This window comes from Gorilla gorilla, chromosome 17 (genome assembly GCF_029281585.2).
Source record: "Gorilla gorilla gorilla isolate KB3781 chromosome 17, NHGRI_mGorGor1-v2.1_pri, whole genome shotgun sequence".
Taxonomy (NCBI): domain Eukaryota; kingdom Metazoa; phylum Chordata; class Mammalia; order Primates; family Hominidae; genus Gorilla; species Gorilla gorilla.
Genome location: NC_073241.2, coordinates 78,031,082 through 78,056,010, shown reverse-complemented (window position 1 = coordinate 78,056,010; position 24,929 = coordinate 78,031,082). Strand labels below are relative to the sequence as shown.

General features: G+C 50.7%; 1 protein-coding gene across 17 annotated transcripts in view; it reads right to left on the bottom strand.

The window, feature by feature from the left end:
• CTIF (cap binding complex dependent translation initiation factor) overlaps positions 1-24,929 on the bottom strand; it is a 326,114-nt gene that overhangs the window by 97,784 nt on the left and 203,401 nt on the right. For 10 of the 17 annotated variants that reach the window (XM_055368763.2, XM_055368765.2, XM_055368759.2 and 7 more), the window contains 2 exons: positions 4,709-5,201; positions 1,447-1,746 (listed from right to left, as the gene is read on the bottom strand). In XM_055368763.2, the coding sequence (XP_055224738.1) occupies positions 1,447-1,746; positions 4,709-5,201 (793 nt within the window). The remainder of the gene's footprint in view (positions 1-1,446; positions 1,747-4,708; positions 5,202-24,929) is intronic. The other 7 variants (XM_063699211.1, XM_055368767.2, XM_055368762.2 and 4 more) reach the window with 1 other exon arrangement.

Here is a 24,929-nt window from a genome sequence, read left to right as displayed (position 1 = left end):
CGGATGCTCTGTGGCAGACAGGCTTCTCTGCCCGCCACTCTCCACACGTTCCCAGGACATTCCGGCCCGCGAGGAACATGCCCCATGTGCAAATCCCTCAGGTAATGCGGGAATTCGTCACCAGGGGAGTGCGGGTGATCCAGGAATGGGAACCTGATCAGGGCCTGGAGCAGGAGAGAAGCAGCCCAGGCTGGCCAGGGAGGGCTCATGTTGCAGTGAGTGCAACTCTCATGCAGAGGAGAGGGTGGGTGGGGATGGAGCCCTGCCGGCTGCATGTGGAGGTGGCCTTAGCGGCAACTTCCTCCCAGCTTTTAGGGAAGACGGCAGACTGCGAACCACATGGTTAAGGTGAGGGTGGCCATATGCCCTTGTTTACACCTGTTGTCTAGGCATAATTATGAACTGAACCCCCTTTGACTTTTACAAGTGTTGCAGTTTGGATGATCTATTGTATGGTCACCCTAGTTAAGATGGCCCTATAGCCTGCCATTCTACTTCATTACTTGGAAACTACCATTTTATCTCATCTGGACCAGAAACTCACTTTGTATCTTAACTAGTCTCTAAAATACAAAATAGGAGGAAAGGAGACATGGCTCTCCCCCAGCCAAGAGTCTCCAAGGACAGTCCCAGGACCTGATGTGGCCACCATCCCATGACCCTGCTGTCTCTCCCTGATGTCACCAGTTTTGGGGCCACCAGCTCGTCTGCTACTGCCCATACAGGCAAGCAGGTACTTGTGAGATGAAACATTGCTAAGCTCCGTCCAAGTGCACGCGCCTACTCCCACGACACACTCATGCTGATAGAACCACTGGACGTGGGTCTCCATGGAGGAAGCAATGATCAGGGGTGGGGTTACACTGTCAGAGGTGAAGGGATATTAAGAGGGAAAGAGCAAGGATGAAGACAGTCTTGCATCACCATGACTTCCCTCTGCCCAGAAGCCATAGTGTGTTGGCAAACAGACTATCCCTTTTCTGCTCATGTGTGGCTTTGCTCAAACCCATCTCACTACCAGCGATGATCAACTGCATATCTGCAAAGGTCTAAGGACCTAGCCCTGGGTGGAAGGAGGAGGAAAAGAGAGGTCCACAGCAAGTTCATGTCTGCTTGGATGTGGAGAGGTCAAAGCACACAGCCAGGTTGAGACCAAGAGCCAGCCTCTTATGAAAATAGAAAGTGGGAAAGGCTGGTTAAACATAAAGCACCTATAAAATTATATTGGTCCATCGTAACCAGGGAGCCCACACATAAACACACACAAATCCAGCCGCTCATTCCTGGCCCCTTAACTGCCTTTGTGTTTTCTATAATTAATCGGGCAAGGGTGGAACTTGGGAAAAGTCCAACTGTGGCCAGAACTCGCAGCCTTCTCGCTAGGAATAACTCACCGAACGCAGAGGGGCAGGGGGCGTGGGGCGGTGGTGGCCGGCGTCCGGTTACCTGCAGCATGTTGAGGAGCAGGCTCCGGAACTTGGTCCCCTCCACCATAAAGAGCGCCATCTTGTCACAGAGCTTGGCAGCGGTGAAGGCGAAGCTGCGGTCGGACACAGCCTTCTGGTAGATTGTGCGCACGATCTCGCCCAGCATCTCCTCGGAGTTGGTGGAGTTCTGGGCCTCCTCCATGAAGGTGGTGAGCTTGGCGTCCACGTCGCTGCTGTTGTTCCGCATGCTGTTCAGGATCTCGATCAGCTTGTCCATCTTGTTCTGCTGGGGAGTGGTCGTCTCCACGGCCACTTCATCCTGGGGGTGTCAGAGACAAATGAATGTGCCTGAGTGAAGCCGAGGTCTCTGTGCAGGGGTGGCCTGGTGGAAAGAGGGTGGCCACCCCCAGAAAGCAGGACCAGGCCTACTTTTCTGGATCTGAGGGCTGGTCCCTCTGGGAACCTCCACCAAAGACCCCTCATGTGCCAAAAGCTCCTTGTTGCCTTTTTTTCTTGGCCCCTATGACATCCAGGGCTGATACTGTTTTTGGGTTCTAGCTCCTACCCAGGATTCTCATATACATTGGCTTTTTTTGTTTATTTGTCCATCAAATATCTTAATCTAGAAATGATTTAATGGAAATTATAAAAGAGGAAATAAGATAACAAATATGAAATCAGGCCAAAGAGAAAATGAGGGTAGGAAGACTTGGTCAGGAAGGCAGGTCAGATCCAAAATGCCTGCAGTGGTGGTTAAAAGCGGCCCAGGCAGTGGCCACCTTGTCCCCTACACCCTCAGCTCCAAATGCCCAAAGATGACTTGTTCTCTGGCCATAGGGCCCCTGTGGGCACAGCCCTGGCTTTTTGTCCTGTGGAGACTGTGCTGGTCTTCTGTAGACATATGCCACACACCAAGGAATCCTCCCATGTGCCACTAAAACAGTTGGGCTTCTAGGAGGGATATTACAAGTAAAAAGCCCTACAGCCTTATGAGATTTCACAGCAACTAGGACCAGACCAGGGGCTTGAAGAAGAAAAAAATGTCATCTTATTGTATTGACTCATTCTTGGTGGCCAAGAATGGGAACAACTTAACTGCAAGGAAGTGAGATCTGGCTGGAAGGGCAGGGTCAGGGTCATGAAATGAGATCCAAGCTTGTTCTTCTGTCCCTGACAATAGAAGCTCTGGGCTAGAAGGCACAGACCAAGGCTCTAGATCCTACTCTCTGCCTCTAGCTGTGTGGCTTTGGGTAAGTGATTTCACTCTCTGGGCCTCAGTTTCCTCATAGGTAACACAGCGAAGTTAGACGAGAAAATCTATAGCTTTCCTTGAGCCCTTCCATGGTGGGATCAAGTTCCAAGGGCAGCTAGTCTCTGGCTTGAGAACCAAATACTCAGGAGGCTGAGGCAGGAGAATGGCATGAACCCAGGAGGCGGAGCTTGCAGTGAGCCGAGATTGCGCCACTGCACTCCAGCCTGGGCGACAGAGCGAGACTCCATCTCAAAAAAAGAAAGGGCTGAATCCTGGGTGAAGGAATAGGGTGTCCTAGTTCTTCTCAAACCCAACCACCTCTTCAGGGAAGGCTACTCTGAGTCCCTGGGTAAAGTTAACAGGACACAACTCCCCACCCCAAGAGATATCTCACGCTTTACCTGTCTCTTGAAAGAGAGAAGGAAAGTGTTGCTCTCCCTGATGAAAATGTTTAGGACGTGGCTGGTTGGCCACCTAGGATTTACCCTTTTTTAGAGTGAGCAACTAGCAGAGTGGGGAGTGACCCAGCCTGAGCCTGAGCCCATGTCTTCTTGGTCCAGGAGTTCAGGAGGCCTCACCTGAGTGGAGTCCTTGAAACGGATCTATAGGTGCTATAGATCTACCTTCTCTGTTCCATTCCCCCATGTACCCCTCTCTTCAGACCATCTGGGCCCCAGGGCAGGAACAGTGGTCTGCATATAGAATAGGAATACCCCCAAGAACATATCTGTACACGTTATTTCATTTAACCTTCACAGTCTCTCAGCAAGGTGTGTAGTATTAACACCCATTTTACAGATGAGTAACTGGGGCTCAGGGAGGTTAGGTGACTTGCCCAAGACCACCCATCCAGTCAAAGGCAAAGTGAGGTCTGAGCCTGCTCAGCTGTGCTCTAAAGCCCGTGCTGTTTCCACTCTGCTGCCCTGCAGTCACATTTAGCAGAACTCTAGAAGACTCGGTGTGGAGGATACTGGGAGCAGCATCTCATCTTCAAGAGTGGATCCAAGAAGAGGTCTGACCTGCCTTATCCTGCCTGAGTGTGGACCCTGGGCCTGGCCTCTGGGGCAAGAGCTTGAGGAGAGTTGGCAGTAGGGGAGGACGGAGGAGAAGCCCAGAACATGGAGCTCTGCGGAAGCCCCAGGAGGAAGCCTCTGTAGGCCCTGCTGCTGTGTGGGAATGGCTGTGGGCAAGTTGGCCTTTCTTGGGACAGTTCCTCTCCAGGGTGACCTTTCCTGTGCCCCTGCTGGGCAGTGGGGTCGGGGGTGGTGGCACTGGGGTGAGCACAACGGACTTACTGCTGCAAGTACAAATCCCCATCCCTCTTCTGGAGGTTTAGGGTCATCTCCTGAAGCTACAGGCCAGGCCAGGACCAGGGTGCAGAAAGAGGCTCCTGGGAGCAAAAGTAAGGAGGCCTCACTCTCGGGTTCATGCTGGCACAGGTGGGCACCTGCGTGATGCTGAGAATGGAGCCACCTTACGGTTTGCACTGTAGAGCACTCCCTGGCCTCTGGGTGATCAAGGCGGGAAACAGGAAGGCTGGAATCAGCCTGCCCCCACTCTGAACAACTCACCTCTGCTCCCCATTCTGGCAGAGACCACTGCCTGGATGGTACTCACCTGTAGAAAAGCTTCAGTTCTTATTTCATAAGCTCCATGTTTCCCCAAGCACTCTTCAGCACAAACAATATCTAACCCTAGAATATGCTCCCTGCACCTCCCCCATCACTCCCAGGCATGCATCTCTTCCCCCTACTCCCTTGGGCTGGGGGCTGGTTCCAAGTGCCCACCCTGGGCCTCTTGGAGTTTGGAAGGTGAAAAGCCCAAGTGTGCTGGAGGGGTTCATGATGGCCCTACCTGCTGGCAGTGGTGGACCAGTGTGGTGGGTCCCCACAGTGACCAAAGCCCCTGCTTCCCTGTACATGGCTCTCCAGACCCTCAAACCCACAAGGCTCTGCACTGTGCCCACCTACCAAAGTGCCTACCTCTTGCTGTCCTCCCTGGTGCAAGAGAAGAACAAAAATTCAATTACCGGTACCTTTTCCTTTAGCCTTCGCCGCAGTCTGTCTTTGGAAGACTGGAGCAGGGTAATTTTGGGCCGCTCCCCGATGCGCTCGGGAAGAATACTGTCTTTACGTTTTGTCTCAACCTCTGGCCCCCCTGACTGCTGTGGGGGCAGCCGCTCAGAAGCCACCGGGGCCAGGGTGTCAGGGCTGCGGGGGGCCTCGAGGCTGCTGTGCCCGGTGTCCCCTGCAGTGTCCTCTAGTTTTGGGTTCTCGATGGTCATGGTCTCTTTGGCATTGCGGTGTGCGCCTGCCTCCCCCTTGTCGCCTGGTGGGTGCTTCATGTTGCCATGGTGCCAGCGCCGGTTCTGGCTGTAGCCATGGTGAGTGGGCCTCCCTGAGGGGTGGGGTGCTGAGCCCCCCTGGTAGGATTTCTGGTGGTCCCTGTTGTGTTTGGCACTGCCTGGCTGGTGGTCACCGTGCTGTTGGGGTTTGTTCCCCCCCGGAGGTCTCTGCTGCCGCCTGCAAACGGAAGAGGAAAGACAGAGAAGGCGATCACTGGGGGGGCTGGTCAGAGTCCCTGTGCCCAGCCGCCAGAACAGGAAGTCATTGCCTTGTCCATATATTCATTCTTCCAACAAACACTTCCTGAGCACCTTCTACATGCCAGAGTCTGTGACAGTCCCTGGGGATACAGCAGAGAACAGGCAGACAGGTCCTTGCTACTGCAGAGGACCAAAGACAATTCTTTCCTTAAAATCAGTACTTTATTCGCTTACTAGAATATATGTGAATGCAAGCATGTGGAACAAAATTAAAAAGATCCAGTAGCAGATAACAGTGAACCCTCCTGTCTCTGACTCTGTCATCACATATGGCCTTTGGAAGCAGCCGTTCCACGTGTGTGAATCTTCCAGACATATTCTATGCATGTACCAGCAAAGATGCATACACAGACCTGCTTCTTACAAGCACCTTCCTATGAATGACTGTTCACCATAATGTTTTTTGAAAAGTTATATCCCTTTCAAACAACTTTTTTTTTTTTTTGGAACATTGTCATTTTCACCCCCAAACCCACAAACTACATATGCTATAAGAAGTTTTCATGGGCTAAATTGTGTCCCCCATCCACCCCGCAAAACTTCATATGTTGAAGCCTTAACCCCCAATACTTCAGAATGTGACTGTATTTGGAGATAAGATATGACGGATCACCTTTAAAGAAGTGATTAAATTAAACGAGGCTGTTAGGATGGGCCCTAATCTGAACTGACTAGTGGCCTTATAACAAGAGGAACCTTTGACACACAGAGACACCAGGGAGGCTGCATGCCCAGAAGAAAGACCACATGGAGACACAGCAAGAAGGTGACCATCTGCAAACCAAGGAGACAGGCCTCAGAAGAAACCAACCCCACCGACACCTTCATCTTGGACTTCCAGCCTCCAGAAGTGTCAGAAAATAAAATGCCTCTTGTTTATGCAGCCCAGTCAGTGGTACTCTGTTACAGCAACCTAGCAAACAGATACAGAAGGAATATTTAACATGATGGGTGTAGGTCAAGACAGGCTCATCTGACAACACTTTCTAAGCACAGGGAACAGGTGTGAGTTGTGCAGCAGGAACAAACCCCAAACTTTTGAGTTGTGGCCAAAAGGCAAGTGAAGGGGTGGTGAGGGACATTCTCATGACCCTTCTGGCTGGCTCAAAGGCTGCTTCCTGCCACTCAAAGCACTACTAGGTTCAAACTCCATCTTACCCTCAGGGTGTTTTCCATGCCACAACTTTACTGGAAGTGCAGTTGGAGCACAAGATAAGCATGAATTCCGCAAAGGTTGTAAAATAGTGGAAAGATTTTGCAGAAAGATAATGTTAGCTTCTAAAGAATAAGCTCTGTACCTCCTCCGCGACCTATCTTGGGTACCACAGACCTTCATTGCATTGCATGTTATGAACAAATTGTATTTATTTACTTACAACTTATTGCTTATTACTTATATAAATTCAATTTTAATATTTACTTGATACATTTTTATCTGTGAAAAATTGAGGGTATCCTGGGTTGGGGTTAAATGCATTATTTTTTTCCACTAAAATGAAGAAAATTTTTTTTTTCACTGAAAAGCTGCCATTGAAAAACTTAGTAGCTCATTATCCCCAATGGGGATGACAGTCCCTTTGACACCACCCTGTTGGGGTGCTGGGTACCTTGTCACTGTCTAGGCCCCTCATGGGGCCTCTGCTGGAGTGGTGGGTAGGGGTGTGGCTACAGTTCCTGCAGGGGTGTTTGGCTGGAGGAAAGTAGCTACTGTCTCGAGTTTTCTGTCCTGCTAGGCTGCCCCTTCCATGGTCCTCTGGCTAGAAAGAGTGGACTTTTGTTGGGGCTCCGTTTGTCAGCTCAGGCCTCATGGTGTTTCTGGGTCTCTAGTTTCTTTAGCTCCAAGTCTGGGATATCTGAGCCAAGAGGAAAACCCCAGGAACTCATCAGTGTGTCATTCTTCAATTCCCAAGGTCCCTGGCCTGTCTGTCTTCTTTCTACCTTTCAGAGTCTTTTTAGGTTTCTTTTTATATACAGTGTCCAAGGTTTGGGGTTGTTTATATTTATTTCAATAATTTAAGAGTCATTATTAAAATATCTGTAAAAATCTGGTACCCTGAACTGAATCCTGCTGACTAGGCATACCCTGGGCCCTTCTCAGGAGGCCTGCGTGACATTTTTCATCCTTGGTGTCCAAGTTCAATCTTGTTGGGTTCTGATATACATTCCTGGGCAAGAGCACTGTTGCCTTGACACTTGGGTGGGAGAGGCAGCCCCTCCATTCCCAAACACATCCCCCTCCTCACTGGCATTGCTGAAATATTCAGTTTCGCTCCCCATGGCAGGTAGGAGCTATCAGCACCAGCACCTGGAGAAGAGTTGGGCCCCATGAGAAAAGTGGGGCCCTTGAGTCAGGTTCCTCCCAGTGATTCTACCACCAACTGGCCTTCCGATTACCCAGCCCAGCCCAGCCCCAAATGCCTGAGTCAGCGGGGAGGGCTGCAGCCCTCATTCTGCAGAGTGTAAGGCAACCCCCACTGGAAAGCCCAGAAGAAACTGTGGCCCACAGACCACTCTCCAGGGTGCCTCGTGCCTGTGACTTTTTGTGAATTCTCCCTCCTTTAACTTCTCAGTTACTTTCAACTAATTGCTCCTTCCATTCTCTTTGTTCTTTCAATGTGAGTTATTTTTAAGCCCAGAGAGGAACCTTGGAAATTCCCTGGCAGATAATAATTGATTCTCACAACTTTCGTCATCCTTATTTAGAATTTTTGTGGTGCCTGCAGCTATGGCCCAAGAAATGTCCCCAAAGGATGGTTGACCAAGCCCTTCCCAACATCTGTCTTGAAACTGCCTGGTTTCCCACTTGCCATATTAGGGATTTCCCTCTCTCTACCCAGTGCACTCCTCCACCCCCAGAAAAGAAAACAACTTCTATCTACCTGGAGGGGGAAGGAAGTAATTGCTATATGGCTGGTGGTCAGGGGCTCCAGAAAGAAATCAGCTGGCTCCTGCAGGGCTTCTGCTGTTCATTCCTGGAAATCTGGAGGGACCTGGAATTCCATGTCTTCCTGGTTCAAAAGAGGTTGGAGCCAGCCAGCCCTGACAATATAGCAATGGCCAAGAATGCCCCAGGCCACTTGGCATTAGTGGGCGTTCTCAGGCTCACCCTTGCTGGGCGGCGGCTCCTTTGCACATGTGGAAAGCCATCCATAGGTGGGAGGGAAGCCAGGGAGTCCACCTCAAGTGTTCCCTCCTAATTGGGTAGGAAAGACTAACAGGTTCAAAATAAGGAGGTCTTGATATGGAGCTAAATGGCAGATGGAATCAGCTGGGTGAGCCCTGGGAGGGCAGGGAAGAACCCAGATGCCACTGGAGGAAAAGGCACTAAGACTGTCCCTCTGTCCTCCCTTTTCCTTCTTCCTGCACAAGGCCTTGCTTAGTTCTCAGGGTGAGTGATTGCTGGGACTGGCCTCTGTGTGCAGGCAGGCCAAGAACCTTTCTTTCCATTCGACAGATAAGACAACTGAGGCTCCGTGAGGTGCACTCCTACAGCAGAGGGCCTGCCAGGGGCTCCAGGAGTGAGCTAAGCCTGTCAACTAATCACAGCACCTTGCAGCCACCTCCCATCTGTCTCCCATTCGCCTTTAGACACAGCCTCCTTGGCTGATGAACACTCAGGGACAAGGACCGCAGTGACCTGTAGTAATGGAGAGAAAGGGCTGAATGGCCACTGAGACCTCGGTGGTGATAACTGCATGAGGTCCAAATTCTTTGCCTGAGAAGGAGCCAAGAGGGCTGCTAAGGGCACTGGAACAGACTTGGAGTTACGCCTCGTTCCCCAACAATGGAGACCTAGGCTTCCCTGCTCTGGCCATTCACAAATATTTGTCAGCGGTCGTTGGCTGGGCCAGCCAAAACCAGCTCCTGTCTCTTCTGTATTTGCTGGCGCTGGGTTTCGTCGATACCTTCATTCAGGGGCCAGCTGGCTGCTCCCCACGAAACCTGCGGGTTTGGGGTTTGGCTGGGCCAGGGATGAGCCGCTTTTGCTCCCAGCAACCCGGCAAGGAGGCTGCACTTGGTCTCAGACACATGGACATGTGGGTCCTGGGTTGGGAAACATACTGGACACCCAGTTTTGCAGCCCTGCAAGTAAGAAGGGCAAAAACCCACCTCTCTGCCTCTTTATTTCTGGGGAAGTCTTCTTCGGGTGAGGAAGAACAGCCCAGGAGATAAGATTAATATTCCATTTGTGCTACTGGCAACACCTGCTGTTAGGAAAATAATGCTTTTTTTTTTTTTTTGGAGAATGGAAATTGTCGGTTTATGCTTTTTCCATCGTTCATTTAGTTTATTCTTTATTCTTTGGGTTCTGAAATCAGATGTCTTGTTTTACTCTAAGACTGCTCTCTTTTATACAAAAAAACAAAAATGTTCTCGGAACACCACAGCTGTATTTTGGGAGGTGGGTGTAGGGAGAATAACTTCAAATTTTGTTTTAAAAAAAATGGTTTTAACAGCAGTCCAAATGGAGACAAATGTCCCTCTGTTCGTTTTTTATTTCATAATCATTCCCAACTAGATATTCTGAGTGCCACTGACTTATTATGGTTCTCTCCATGTCGGACACTTTACCACATAATTTGTAGGTCTGCTTAAAAATTTCTGAAAGCAAAATTCCTAGGGCAAGTGGTTTTAAAACTATGCATGGGCTCATATTTCTTGCCTTCAGGAAAAGTGATGACTGCTTATTACCAGCGTAGGCACCTCCACTCCTGCCCACCTACACATGCCCTGAGTGAGCTCTGCCTGCCCTGGCCCAGTCACCTGGGACAACGCAAGGGTTGCGGTGAGGCTCGGAGGCACAGGCACCAGCAATTTCTCTGCAGCTCAGGGGCTGCTTAGTCGAGCGATGGCATATAGGACCCAGGAACAAAAGTCGCCACACACACCCACCCCAGTTTGCAGAATGATGGGGAAGCTTAAAAAGGAAAAGTATAAGGGAGGGGAGGTTTTCTTCCCTCATGAGGGAGTCAACCAAGGGACATCATGGTATTGGCTGATGAACACTCAGAGACAAGGATCACAGTGACCTGTACTAACGGAGCACCCATGGTGCGTGCAGGGCTGATTCGGATGATGGGTGTCCCCCGCAGGACACTCCTTGCCAGGTCTGTCTGGGGGATGGCAGCCTGCACAGAGCCTGGCACTGTGCCACTCACAGTTGCATGGGCTGGGTGATCTCACCTCTCTGTGTCTCTGTTTCCAGATGTGCCAGTCCCCACCTGAGGGGCAGTTGTGAGGATTACATGAGTCACAGCATGACGGATGAGAAAACCAAGGTCCAGAGAGGTTGCTTTGTCCTTCTAGGGTCGCCCAGCTAGTTAGTGGCAAAGCCCTCACTGGAACTCAGATTTGTGTTTCTGCTGTAACACGCCATATGACTGGATTTAACAATTACTTATTGGAGATCTCAGTGCTCTTTGGAGAACTGGGGGCATCGTTACAAAGCTTAGGCAACGCACGGGCCCTGTAATTGCCAGGGCCATCATTATCATGATGGCGGCAACAGCAGCACTGGGCCAGCTACTTCCTGAGCACTCCCTCCTAACAACGCTGAGAGGAGAGGGCCAGCATACATCAGAAACACTCCTGCCACCGTGGGCGGCCAGCCAAGCTGCAGACTCTCCCACTCCAATAGATTCTGTGGCTCTCTTTGCTCAGAGTTGGGTAGAAAACAATTCAAGATTGAGGTCTTTGCCAGCCTAGGCAAAAGTTCACGTAAGAAGTGTGGTAGCTCACTGCATGGACTAAAAGCTTTAGAAATCAGATGTTTACCTCGCCAAACGATGCTCTGGAATAGATTAAAGGTCTGATTGGTACCTCTGTACCCTACAGGCAAACACTTTTCTCACTAACTGTAGAATGAATGAATGAATGAATGAATGAATGAATAATAAATGATGCAGAGAAAGGCTGGTTCATTATTGTTTCATTAATTAAACACATGCTGAGACTCTGTTCTGCCCAGAGGTTAATCAGAGATGTCAGTGGGTTTGCCTGAGGCCACATAGCTCCTGCAGCCCTCTGAGAGAAGTTGGGGAGGAGGCAGGGTGTTTGTGTGACAAAGCTGTTCAGCTGTCCCTATGGAGTCCTTCAGCACTCCCCTAATCCTATCCAGGTCTTAAGGTCCAGACCTGAGCAGGAGCCTTCCCCAGCTCCCAGGGTCCGGCCCGAGCCCTCCAGACTCCTGATATGATTACAGTCTGGAATGCCCTACATCACACCCACGTCTCTGCCACCAGAGTGTCTTGTGTGTGCCTCTGAACTGCTCCCAAAGCATCCACTTCCTTCAGATGAGGCAGAACCTTCTCTCTATCTTCCTTGTGGTCTGGGGAGGGGAAGTAGCGATGACTCCAGCGCACAGGGCTGCTGCCTTCATGAAGCTGAGGGTCCATTTGGAGAGACAGATGTGAATCTATTAGTTACAGAAACAGGTCTCTAGCTTCATCCCAGGACAAGAATCACGAAGGAAAGGAAGCAGAGAGCAGCACAGGCCTATGTTCTACTCTGGCCTGGAGGCAGGACTGGCCACATAATGAGCGGAACCCAGTGCAAGATGAAAATGTGGGCCCCTGGTTCAAAAGCTATTGAGAAAGTCAAGACAGCCACATTGGAGCATAAACCAAACGCAGGCCCTGGACTCGGGCAGTTCACACACTCTGAGGGTGGTCCTGAGGCCACAGGACTCAAACTCACATCACAGGGATGCAGAAGAATGGTTCATAGCTAACATGTAGGAAGCAGTTACAGTAAGCCAGGCATGGCTTTCGTTCAACCCCAAGAGAGGCACTATCGTTCACTCCATTTTCCAGAGAGGTCTTCAAGGCACAGAAAGGGTAAGAAACTTGCCCAAGGACACATAGCTTGCACCAAGCAGAGCCTGGGTTTGAACTTATATAGTTTGGCCCCGAATGTGTGCCCTCAGCCACCACACTGAGTGTTCTGAGAGTGTAGGGCAGCTTGCACACCATTGCTGAGCCACTAAACCCAAATTCAGAGGACCACAGGCCTCAGCCAAAGTCAGCAAGGAGGGAGCTGTGGGCTGTCCTATGGCAGCGTGTGGTGCAGAAGCAAAGGCGGAGGGCTGAGCCAGGGCCCGCTGGGAATGGGGAGGCCGGGGCTGGTGAGGGGAGAGCCTGGGAGGGCTCTGGATGGGAGGGTTGGAGATCCGGCCAGCCAGCCTTGGCTCCACTGCGTCTGGGGAAAACCACAGAAGCCACTGCAGCCCTTGGTTTCCATCTGTGCTGGGAACAGCCCTTTCCCACCACAGTCTGCTGGTTCCTGTGGCTGGGGCCTGTGGGGCAGGGCTCGGGGATTGTTTTTCGGGTGGCCCCTCTGGCTTCATTGCTGCCTCGTGGGGAAGGGAGGAAAGCGTGCAGACTCCTGCCACCTTCCTCCATCTTGCGGCAGCACAGAAGGCCAAGGGAAAAAGGCTTTCTTGGGGATACTCTATGGGGTTCTGAGCTTCACTCAACTGCGGACCCATTTCTGAGGCCTCCCCTCAACCCCACTGGAAATCCAGGGCTCTTGGCCCACATCGCCCAGAACCAGTTTGCTGTGCAGCTTTGGCCAACCACCCAACTCCCCGTGGCTCAGTATTCCCACCTGCAGAATGGGGAGACCAACCCCGACTCAGGTTCTTAGGGTGGCCTCCCACCTACAGGACTCCTGCCTGGATCACAAGGCTAGTCTGAGGCTACAATGAAATGAAGCCCAGGAAAGCCTGTGGGGAACAAAAGCACGTTATAAATACGAGGTATTATTTTTGTTCCAGGGTGAATCCAGCATTCCAAGAATCCTCAGCCTCAAAAGTTCTGAGGCAGTGTGATGTCATGGGAAGAGCACGCGGCTGCCCTGGGGAGTCGCCAGGCTCCGCGTGAACCTGGTGGAGTGTTTCCAGGGGAAGGCCCTCGCCCTTCCGCTCGGCCTGCCAAGCCCTGCAGTCTCCCAGATCCGGCCCGTGGACCCTCACTACAGCCTGCTGGTGGCTCTGGGCATCCCCTGAGCTTCACAGTAGTTCGTGGTAGTTTGAAGTGTGGACTTTGGAGCCAGATCCCCAGAGTTCAAATCCTGACACTGCACTTTTAGCTGTGCAACTTTGGGCAAGTTCCTTAACTGCTCTGTGCCTTAGCTTCTTCCCCTATAAAATGGGAACAAATAGAACACCCATCTCATAGGGTTCTTGTGAGTTTTAAAGGACTTGATACAAGTGCTATATTAGTGTTTGTTTGTAATATTATTATGCCGTGGGTTTTCCAAGCAATAGAGCATGAATCCTCCAGCTATGCAGAGGGAGGGATCACACTGTGCACCCATAGTACAGATGGGAAGACAGGGGCTGTTTCAAATGTTAGGTCAAGGAAGAGACCCCAGGATGCCTGGCTTCTGTTCTGATTTTGGGCTCTAAGGGCTGAGCTTTGGGCATAGTTTCCCACCATGAAAGTCTTCATCACCCAACATTCACTACCATCATCCCGAGGGAAATACTGTGATGGGGTCCTCGCAGCTTGGGGTCCACCTTCAGTGACTTCCTTTATCCCCAGCCCAAAGCCTGGCCATTCGAATCCACCACAGCTGGCCTCGGCACCCTGGCTGATGGGCCTTAGCTGGCCCTCTGCTGTCTCACTTACCCTACGAGTTGATTGACCTGGAAGTTGCTCTCCCAGAAGTCACCCTTTCCTTGCCTGTTTTAATCTTACCACCTTGGTGTGGTGGAACAGCCCTTAAACTAGAAAAGCTAGGACCAAGAGGAAGGCACATGGACAGAAAGTCACCTAAAAGTTATTTAAAATCCCAGGAGCGACCAATCATGGAGCCTGTCTAATAAAAGAGGGCTGGGGAGAAGGGGCCAGTGGAGGGAAGGCTCAGAGATGCAGAGATGCAGCCTGGGCTCACTTAATGAAGGAACTTTCTCATGGGGAGGGCTGCCCCGCAACAGAGGGGTCTGTCTGGGGACATGGTGAGCTTCCTGTCATGGGAGGTGTCTGATCACTGACCAACAGTTAGAAACTGCAGTGCCCTATACCTCACTAGTTAGCTGTTGCCCATTCTGCAACCAGCACCTCATCCAGGAAGCCCTCCTGGACCTCAGCAGCCCTCTAAGAAATTCTCATCTGGAGAGAAAGCCTGATGTGGTGAAAACTTGAAAGCTGGACACCCTTGGGTTCATATGCTGGTTTTGCCTTGGTCTAGCTGGGTGGTCTTGGACAAGTCACTTAACTTCTCTGCCCCTCTGTTATCAATCAAATGGACCTCACAACAGCTATGCACATGGTAGCTGTGAGGATGGGGTGCGCTGATCTTCGGGAGGTGCCTTCCCAGGGAATGGGCCTGCCTCCATTATCCCATGCTGTCCCACACCTCTAGGCTTCTGGCTTTCCTTCCACTCTCAGGGCTGGAGCGAAGGTGGAGTAAAGGTATAGTGATACTCAATTTAGCACCATCATTATCCCTCCCTCCTTCCCTCCCTCCCTTCATCCCAAGTCACCATGGTACTCAGATTTAACAAACACGGAGTGGCCCCCACCTGCTGGGGGCACACATGCTCACCCTTGATCCTCACAGCAACCCTAGGGGAGCCTTTCCCCCTTGGGAGAGGTTGAGCAGCAAGCCCATCCAGGACCAGGGCCCGAACCCCCATCTCACCCCTGTGCTCTTCACTCCAAGAGACTGACCCATCTGCGCTCTTCTAGAAAAACTTCCTCACTGCTATTTAAAATAATCTAGTAGGAATAACTGAGAAAATGCAAAGGATTGGGCATTTTAATTCGTCAAAGTCCATCTTGGGACTGGTGGAAAGGGCTGCTTTCTCCATTACTTTGGCCGTCAATGGGGATGACTTGCAGCTGATAACAAAAACCTCCTTTATTTGTTAAATAATAATAATAATTATTATTATTATTTCTTAGAGTCAGGGTTTTGGTTTTTGCTCTGTTACCCAGGCTGGAGTGCAGTGGCATGATCACAGTTCATGCAACCTTGACCTCCAGGGCCCAGGTGATCCTCCCACCTCAGCGTCCCAAGTAGCTAGGACTACAGGCTCATGACATCATGACTGGCTAATTTTTTTTTTTTTTTTAATTTTTGTAGAGACAGGAGTTTTGCTATGTTGCCCATGCTGGTCTTGAACTCCTGGGCTGAAGCAATCCTTCTACCTTGGCCTCTCAGAGCGCTGGGATTACAAGCGTGAGCCGCAGCCCCTGGTAGCAAAATCCTCTTGAACAAGCCAATTTCTCTTCTCCTAAACTTTCTGAATGAAGTGTTTCACTTCAAGGCCTGGGCATGAAACTGAGTAGTGACCCCAGGACTCCAAGTTGTCGGGAGCTTCCCTAGGACAATGAACATGCCTCAGTGGCCTGAGCTGCGTGTGGGCCGCCACCCTGTTGGCTCCAGTGCAGGCCCTTCCCCTGCCCAGCGTACCTCTCTACTTCTGGCTACAGGCCCTCCATGCAAGACTGCCTACTGGGGTTTCCCAAGTTTCTTAGCCAGGAACCTACTGGGGAGCTTGCTGGGGCAGAAGATGGGGCGCTGGAGGCTCAGCACCAGTTGGCAAGCTGGCCGATGGTGGCTTCCTCATCCATCATAGTTTATTCTTGATTCATTGAAAACCACATTTGAGCTAACGAATGAAGAATATTGCTTCTCAGGCTGGCCTCTCCCCTGAGATCTGGGTAGAGCCACATACCAGCTTTGGAGTCTTCCTTTGCAGTCCTAAAATCTGATCAAACTCTGGTGTATTTGTTACGTGTTGGGGCTCAGGTAGCCACAAAGCAACATAACATATGGTTCCTGCCCTTGGGGATCTTAAAATCTAGCGGCAAAATTGCTATGTCTACTCAAAGAACCATCTACGACAGCATGTGGTGAGACATGGGGTCTGGTGAGTTCTTGGGGTGAGGTTAGGGAGGGCTTCCTGGAGGACGTGAGGTAGCGGAAGGACCCACATAACTGAGAGGAATACCCTTAAAAAGGAGAAGAGTAGAGACACCAGCAGTGGTTGCGGGTGGGATGGAGACAGAGAAGTAGTGGGGATGGGAGGATCCCCCTAAGACTGCAGGGGAACTCAGCTCCCTCCTGGGTCAGGGGCCAGGGGGCTGGACTTGGCATTTTTGACCCAGACCTTCAAAGTCTCTGTTTCTGGATGAAGAGACCATGCCACACTGAGGCCTCTCTCCTCCATCCTGCTATGTGGCCATGACTATCATCTTGCCACGCTCTGACCTGAAACCTTTGGTGACAATGCTCCCTCTCACCTAATTCCTGACGACTCCTGGCCAGCCTGGACCTCCTGTCTACCAGGCAAGAGCTAGAGAGGTGGTGCCACCATCATAGTGCCGCATCTGCTTGTCCCTGCGCCTGATCTTCCCCACCCATCAAGACCCTCCCCACACGTTCTCACTTCAATCAGTATGCACGGAGTACTTCATCAGGCCAGCAAGCTGTGACCCTGGTGTCCCAAACATAAGCATCTCAGAGGAGGGCAGCACAAGAGAGACACTTTTCAAGAGGGAAAGTGTGGAGCCTGGGGCACCTCTGAGAGCAGGCAGGTGTCATGGGTGCGCCTGGGGGCTGGAAAACAGGTAACAGCCCGAGCTAAAAGTGCTGACCACAGGGTGATGATAAACCTTGTCCAGCCCTTCTTGGGGAAAGGCCCCTACGTGAAGCAAAGATGGCCCCACAGATGGGACACAGAGGAGCCGGTTGGGCTTCCTGGGCTGTGGAGCCTCCAGGCTCTTGGCGGAGAACGCCGCCAGCCGCCTCACTCCATTAGGCCTCACAGCCCAGCCACACTTCTGGGACTGCCTCCTCCACTCATGACTTCATTACTGACAGGTTCGCTTGTCCCTGAAGGGCTGTTTTTCCATCCTGGGAAGGACAGGAAATGTGAAATGGAGTTAGCTGGAGTAGGGCCTCCCCTGGGCCACATTTTTCAGCCAGGACTGGTGGAACTGATGGGGCCATGGTGAGACGTTATCACAGAGAGGACTCCTCAAGGCTTCATGCATAGTGGAACCCCCAGCCCAGCCATCTTGGGACATGGCTTCCCAGCAGGTAGTTTCTTTGTCTAGAACCTTCCAAAATACAAGGGACTTGTAGCAGGACGCTGATAACCTTCACATTAAACACCACTCAGCTAGGAGACAGCCCGTGTATTCTGGGACAAGGACCTGCTCTCCTAGTTCCCAAATGCTGAGGTCCTGAGGCTTAGAGCAGTGAGTTAAAAGTCAATGAAAGGCTTTCCCTTATGATAAAAGACAACTAGTACATTTAGAAGGAATAATGGAATTAGAAAATCATTTGGCAACCACCATAAGAATAATTGTTTCAAGCAAGAATCATCAATGGAAGTCAGTGGATGAAAGTTTTGAAGAAAAACAGAACATTGGCGTAGCCTCTAAATATCTCCCCAAAGATATTTCTTAATTACAAAGGGAAAACTTGTAACTTTACAGTGGAGAAACTTGGCAGTCACCACCTTTGCCAGGTAATCATAGTTAACATCACCAGGCAGGGGATTAAAGAACAGCACATACCTCCTGACATGGTGCACTGGGAAGGTCACATCACTACAGTGCCTATAACCCAAGTCCAATCATGAAGAAATGCCAGAGAAACTGACACTGAGGGACCTTCTACAAAAATAACTGGTCACTCTTTAAAAAAAGGCCAATGTCATGAAATACAGAGACTTAAGAACTGCCCCAGGTTGGCTGGGTACAGTGGCTCACGCCTGTAATCCCAGCACTTTGGGAGGCCGAGGCAGGCGGATCACATGGTCAGGAGATCGAGACCATCCTGGCTAACACGGTGAAACCCTGTCTCTACTAAAAATACAAAAAATTAGCCGGGCGTGGTGGTGTGCACCTATAGTCCCAGCTGCTGGGAAGGCTGAGGCAGGAGAATGGCGTGAACCCGGGAGGCGGAGCTTGCAGTGAGCCAAGATTGCGCCACTGCACTCCAGCCTGGGCAACAGCGTGAGACTCCATCTCAAAAGAAAAAAAAAAAGAAAAAAGAAGAAGAAAGAACTGCCCCAGGTTAAAAGATACTAACAAGTCATGACAATTGAATGCAGCCCACAGTCTAGGATCGATCGCTGGAGAAATATGAGTAAGGTCTATAGACTCAATTACAGTATCGTATCTATATCAGTTTCCTGATTTTGAGAATTGTATTGTGGTTATGAAAAAAAGTCTTTGTTTTAAAGAAACACACTGTGAAATATTTAGCAGTAAAAGGGCATCATTTTGGCAACTTACTTTCAGACGGGTCAGAAAAAAATGTATACGAGAGAGAGAAGGATAAAATGTTAACATCACAGGAAACTGGGTGATGGATATATAAGAATTCTTTGTACTATTCCTGCAACTTTTCTGAGAGTCTGAAATTTTGTCAGAATCAAAAGTTTTTAAAAATAGGCAGGATTTAGTTAAAAGGGAGGAGGGAAGAGGCCATTCTAGAAGAAATGCCAATCTCAACAAAGGCTTGGTGGCAATTTTTCTTAAGTCAATTTCTTACGCACCAGGCAAACCAAATGAAATACAATAAAATTGACACAAGGGGGTCCTGCTGCACCTAGCAGGAGGTGAAACTGCAGAGACCCCTCACCGTAGGATGGCACTACCAGGGTTGAACACAGAGCTCATTGTGCATCTGTGTACTTGGAACCAATAGAATCCCTAATGGAACTTGAGTGTCTGGGCACAGTCTGAAGGGCGGCCAAACCCTCCCACATCTTGGGGAACTTGGGAGGGCCTGTGTACTAGCACTCACCATAAGCAAGTCAGTTTGACCTTCTGGAAAGCACTTGTGGTCAAATTTCTCAGAGTACGCCCCTCCTCTCAGGGGTAGGCCTATAAGGCACTTATCAGGAGACTTAGCCCCTCAACGGGAGGGAAAAGGATGAATTCTCATTATTCTTATTTTTACCTTCATGAAAACTGGGGCAGTTTAGAGGGCTGCCACAGCTGAATCTTGCTTGACTCTTTGGGATTTGAGAATTCCTCTCACCATAATATTTTCTCTTGGAAACACTCTTAAGTGTTAAAAAAAAAAATTGTTATTTTTGGTACTACCAGATAAAGAAGTTATTTTATGTCAAATACAGTTTTTAGATTGATATGTTATTGGAAGTGAATTACAAGGTTCATGTTTAACCCGATCTTTAATAACATTTATGAATACAGGCAAAATTTAGCCTTCTGCCAATTATCAAGTGATGCATTCTTCTTCATCTATTGTAAACAAGTTGTAAAAGCAAAAGCATGATTTTCTACAAAGAAATTTCAAAATGACATATTACCATTACATTGTGGCTTTGGCATCAGTACACACTAAACTGCAGGCTAAAGTTTGACTATATAAGGCATAAAAAGAAACAAAAAGCAAAAACTGATTTCATGGCCCGCTGTTTGGAATTCTTGAATTTTGTTTTTCTAAAAAAATGAAAGTCAACCGGTTTGATTTTGTAATATTCTTGCTTTGTTTCTAAATGCTGAGACCCGAGAGTTTTTAGGAAGTGCTTCTGTCCAAACTGCACGACGTGAGTGAGGAGGGCCTTGGGCTCCGTGTGGACACAGAGTCAGATGGGTGTTGGGCTCTGTCTGCCTCCAGCCCGGGGCTGTGAAGCTCTGCAAGCTGCAGGAGCTGCCACACGAGAACTCTGACCAGATGAATGAGGCTTGCAGATCCGGCCAGAGCACCCTGAGGCATATGTGCAGAATTATTACCACTTACGTGTTCCTCATGAACCAGCCTTTTAATATCAGTGTTCTTTAATGCTTCCTGCCTTTAACCAACTGTCCATTATGGGTAAAAAATTAAATATTTGACTAAGAATAAAAATAATTTAAAATGTGTAATGGGCAAAACCACCAGAGTGGCTCTCTGGGCTGCTAAGTGATAGACTGGTGGAGGGGCCAAGTCCTGGGTGTGTGCTCCCATCTCCGTGAAGCCCCGATGCTCACCCCATGCCCACAGGCAAGGACTCACACTGCACTGTTTAAAGATGAAAAAACACCCCAATACCCCTGGCAGAAGCAGGGAGAGCCAGACACTAGACCCAGACAGACTCTGGACCCAGTTACTTTCTAGCATGGGCCCCTGGGCAAGGCGCTTACTGTCCATGCCTCAGTTTCTCCATTTGTGAAATAATGATGATAAAGGCTATTGCACTGGCTTCTGAGAGTTAAATGAGCTGCGCCTTGGCTCTGACACAGAGCAAGGCTCAATAAGTTGATCCTGCTGCTGCTGTCATCACTCACTCGGGAAATGGCAGCAGTGATAAGTCAGGACTCCAGGCATGGTGCTCTCGCTGTCTGCGTGTGAACCAAGGAGGCCTGAATGCAGAAGGTGCCTCCTCTGGCATTGCTACAGTTCCTGTGGCAGGTTCAGCCTCTTACAGGCGACCTGGGGTCTGCAGCCCCTTTGGGGAGCATCCACAAGGGTTTGGATTCCTCTGCTTGCCCTCTGGGGAGCCTCAAGACTTGAGAAGAATCCCGGGGCACCCTGCACACTGTGCTTGTAACCTGCCCTGCTCCTTTCTTTTTCCCTATGAGCACCCACGCCATTCCCCTGCAGGAACTCCCACCCCACTCATCTTTGCCTCAACACATCTTCTCTTGGTTCTTGAGGAGCTCGTGTGTTGTCTCCTTCGGGAAACGGTCCTGGTCACCCTGGCCCATGAGAAAAGCCCTGTCTGTCCCAGGACCTTTTCCTAGTGTTGAGAGTAAACGTCTCCTTGTTTATGGCCTACGTCCACGGCTCATCCCTGGAGGCAGGCAGGGACCACATCCTGTTCTTCTGCCCCTGCCTGGCTTTCTGCAGATGGTATTGAGCTCCACTGGAAATGAATGTTTAGATTTTTGCTGTGGGTCAGGAGCCCTGGTAAGTGGTTTCTGAGCTGGGGGACAAGGAGGCAGGTGTCAAGCCCTTGGTCCCAGTGGCACTCGCTGGCTCTCTGTTCCCCGGGAGGCGCCCTGTGCTCCCTTCTTGTGCTGAGTGTGGCCCAAGGGAAGATGAAGATGAGGAGAGGACAGCAGAGTGGGAGGCTCTCAGCCCCATGAGTCCACTTCTTTTGGGTGGGAAACTGAGTCAGGCCTCTTAAAGATGGCCTTGGTCGGCCGGGCATGGTGGTTCATGCCTGTAATCCCAGCAGGTTGGGAGGCCAAGGCAGGAGGATCACCTGAGGTCAGGAGTTTGAGACCAGCCTGGCCAACATGGCAAAATCTCATCCCTACTAAAAATACAAAAAAATTAGCCAGGCATGGTGGTATATGCCTGTAATCCCAGCTCTTCGGGAGGCTGAGGCAGAAGAATACTTGAACCCTGGGGGGCAGAGGTTGCAGTGAGCCGAGATTGCATCACTGCACTCCAAACCTGGATGACAGAACAAGACTCCGTCTCAAAAAAAAAAAAAAAAAAAAAAGATAGCCCTGGTCACTTGGCTGATGGAGTGGGCCGGGTCAGTGCTGGCAGAGCTGGCAGGACACAGGGTGGGGTAGGGTAGCACCTGGGTATTTTAAGCTCACAGAGTACCCACTGCCTGGCAACATGTACCAAGGAGAGGGAGGGGCAGAGTAAAGAGCAGACCCTGGCTGGAGAGGCAGGCTGCCGGCTCCACTCCAACCTGTGGCTGTTAGCTGTGTGACACTGGCTTAGAGGAAACACCTCTCTGGGCCCCAAGTTCTCTTCTCTAACAATAATAACAACAACCACCATGATAATGAATGACGTGCATGGTGCTTTCTCTGTCCAAGGCACTATTCTAAGAACACAAATGTGCTTATTCAATCATCACCACAATTCTATGGGGTAGACAGTGGCATTATTGTCCTCATTTTATAGCTGATGAAACAGGCATAAAGAAGTGAAGTAACTTGCCCCAGGTCACACAGCTAGAAAGTTGGAAGCTGAGGAGAGCCCACACTCTTAACCACGATGCTATATTTCTAGACTTGGCGGGGTCGGGGCATGTGGGGGTAGATAAATATTACAAATAAAACACTGTAATATTTCTAGAACCCATGAGGAATTTTTAAAATGGTTTTAATGAGTTGACCACGGGTAGGCAGAGGTCCCAGGAGCTGGAGTCCACTCCTTCCAAAGCCAGAGCATCTCTGGTCCCTGGGGACACAAAAGAACAAGGTGCGTGGTGGGGGAAGAGGTGACAGTCAAGGCAGGCCAAGGGCAAGGACTGAGTAGCCCAGGATGTCCTGACTGATGGATATAAAATACTTCTTGCTCCTGGTCCTCAGGCATAAAAGTGCCAGAGTAAACTGAGGAACACCAGTCTCACCCTGACCATTCTGCTAAGAGCAGATCTGGGACTTGCAGCCTGGGTGAGGTTTCTGGAGAAAGGACAGTCCAGCAGGGAAGGCCCAGGCATGGTCAGAGAGTATGGAGGCCCAGCCGATGGAGACACCAGGTGCACGGCCAGTGAGGGTGGGGTTGCAGGAAGAGGTTCTGGAAAGTTAGGTTGGGCCAGGTTTTGGAGGACTCTGGAGGTTGATGGTAGGGGGAAGGGCAGGAACCTGGCTACAGGGGGCCATCTCTAAGTTTGGAAGCTGGATGGTCAGAACTGGGCTTCAGGGGCAGGGCTACGGCTGGGTCACAGGCTGCCAAGAGAGGTCCCAAGGGGCTGAGCAGAGAGAGAAAGAAGGGGAATTGCCTGAGCCTGGACTCTACGGCAGCCTGCCTGCATCCAGGCCCTGGCTTTGCCTCTGACTTGCTGTATAAGCCCGGGCAAGTTACAGAACTGCTCTCTGCCTCAGTTCTCTCACCTGTAAGATGCGAACATAATAGCACCTACCTTAAAGGGTGGTTGTACTGACAATGTGCATTGATATTTGTAGAGTCCTTCAAACACAGGACACATGCTCTAAGAGTTTATTAAATGCAATAGCCTGGTAGACCCCACAGCACATCAGCAGAAGGTCACCTGGGCCACTGCAGATGGCCAGGCAGACATCCGGGGAAAGGGAGGAAGACGGGAGGGAGAGGAGCCGACGGGTAAATATTCCAACTACCAGCACAACTCCCTCCTATGATTCCAGAGCAGAGGAATTACCTAAAGGAATTTGTGAGCTTTGAAACCACAATGTATGACAGAGCTATGCCCCACAGTCCTCTCAGCTTCCAGTGGCCCCTGGGAAGGGCCCCGCCAAGGGCCAATCTGCCGGGCCGCCATTTTGAAATGCTAACCACCCAGTATGGGTGCAGCACCCTCAGCACAGGCTCACTCAGTCTCCACTGCCGCCCTGTGAGTGGCAGTGATGACAATCTCTTTAAAGATGAAGTGACTGGGAAGAGGCAGAGAGGTTTGTCCACAGGCCAGAGAGTGAGCAAGGGCAGAGCCAGGGCCAGAGCAGGGTTTGTACTGTGGCCCGTCCCACCACACCCCACCAGGTGAGTGAAGGGCCGTCAAGTCCAACTGAAAATCTCCCCACAGTGGCCCATCAGGCAGGGGTTCTGTCCTTCACAAAGGCGTCATGGGCCAAGACATGGGAGCGCATTTGCCTGACATCCAGCTTGGGGGTTAGGTCTGTCCTTCCGACACCCCAGTTTCCCTCAATAACCCACTGTGGCCTGTGCTAACTCTGCCCCACAACTCCCTCTGCTCTGTCCTGAAGGCTTCTACGCCAGGAGGAATCTTGGCTGTCCCACTGGTGATGGGGAATATGAAGAGTAATGACTCCCACCCAGATGAGGACACACACATCTCTGCAATGTCACAGGCCCTGGGAGGTGGGAGAAGACTTAGAGACAGGGGGACCAGCTGTCCAGGGTGGACAGTGGGAGCTGACCTTTCCTTCTGCTTCAAATCTGGACTCTGAGGCTAGGAATTCCTGGGGTGTCTTATGTCTGGTCTCAGGAGGGGAACTGCAGGATGGGAGGTAGCCCAAGGAGCTGGGCAGGTCCCTAAGCGAGGTGCTGAAAGGCCCTGAGAGGATAAAGTAAGTGCCTTTGAGCAGGGCTGGCTACCTTCTTGTCCATTCATTCACTTACTCGACAGTGGTTTAGTGAGCATTTACTCATGCCAGGCTCAGCTCATCACCCAGCGGGGAGATGCAGAAGATAAACAGAACAAATGCACCATGGAGAATGCCAGAGCGTGGGAAGGCCTACGGAAGTGGGAAGCTGGAAGAACTGGGAATGGTGTATGGTGGGGGCACCCCTGGTGGAGATTGCCTTTTTAGGTGGAATGGTTAAGACAGGCCTCCCTGAGAAGGTGACATGGAGCAGCCAAGACTTGAGGGAGGGGAGGGAGAAGCCATGCAAATACCCAGGAGAAGAGCAATCCGGGGAGGGGGAACAGCCAGTGCAAAGTCCCCGAGGTGGAACTTCTGGCACCCAGGAAGGCAGGGTGGCGGGAGTGCAGAGTGTGAAGGGGGAGGGCAGATGGTGAGGTCAGAGAGGTGGTGGGAGCTAGATCATCTGGGGCCTTGCAGACCATTGAAAGGACTTTGGCCCTTATTCTGGATGAAATTGGGAACCACTGGAGGGTTCTGAGCTAAGAAATGACATTGAAAAAGGTGAGATCAAGGACAGTAATGTTATAGGAGTAATCCCAGTAAGAGCCCACACTGCCTTGGCCCAGCAGGCAGGAGTAGAGGGAGTAAGAGGTGGAGATCCTGGATCTGCTTTGAAG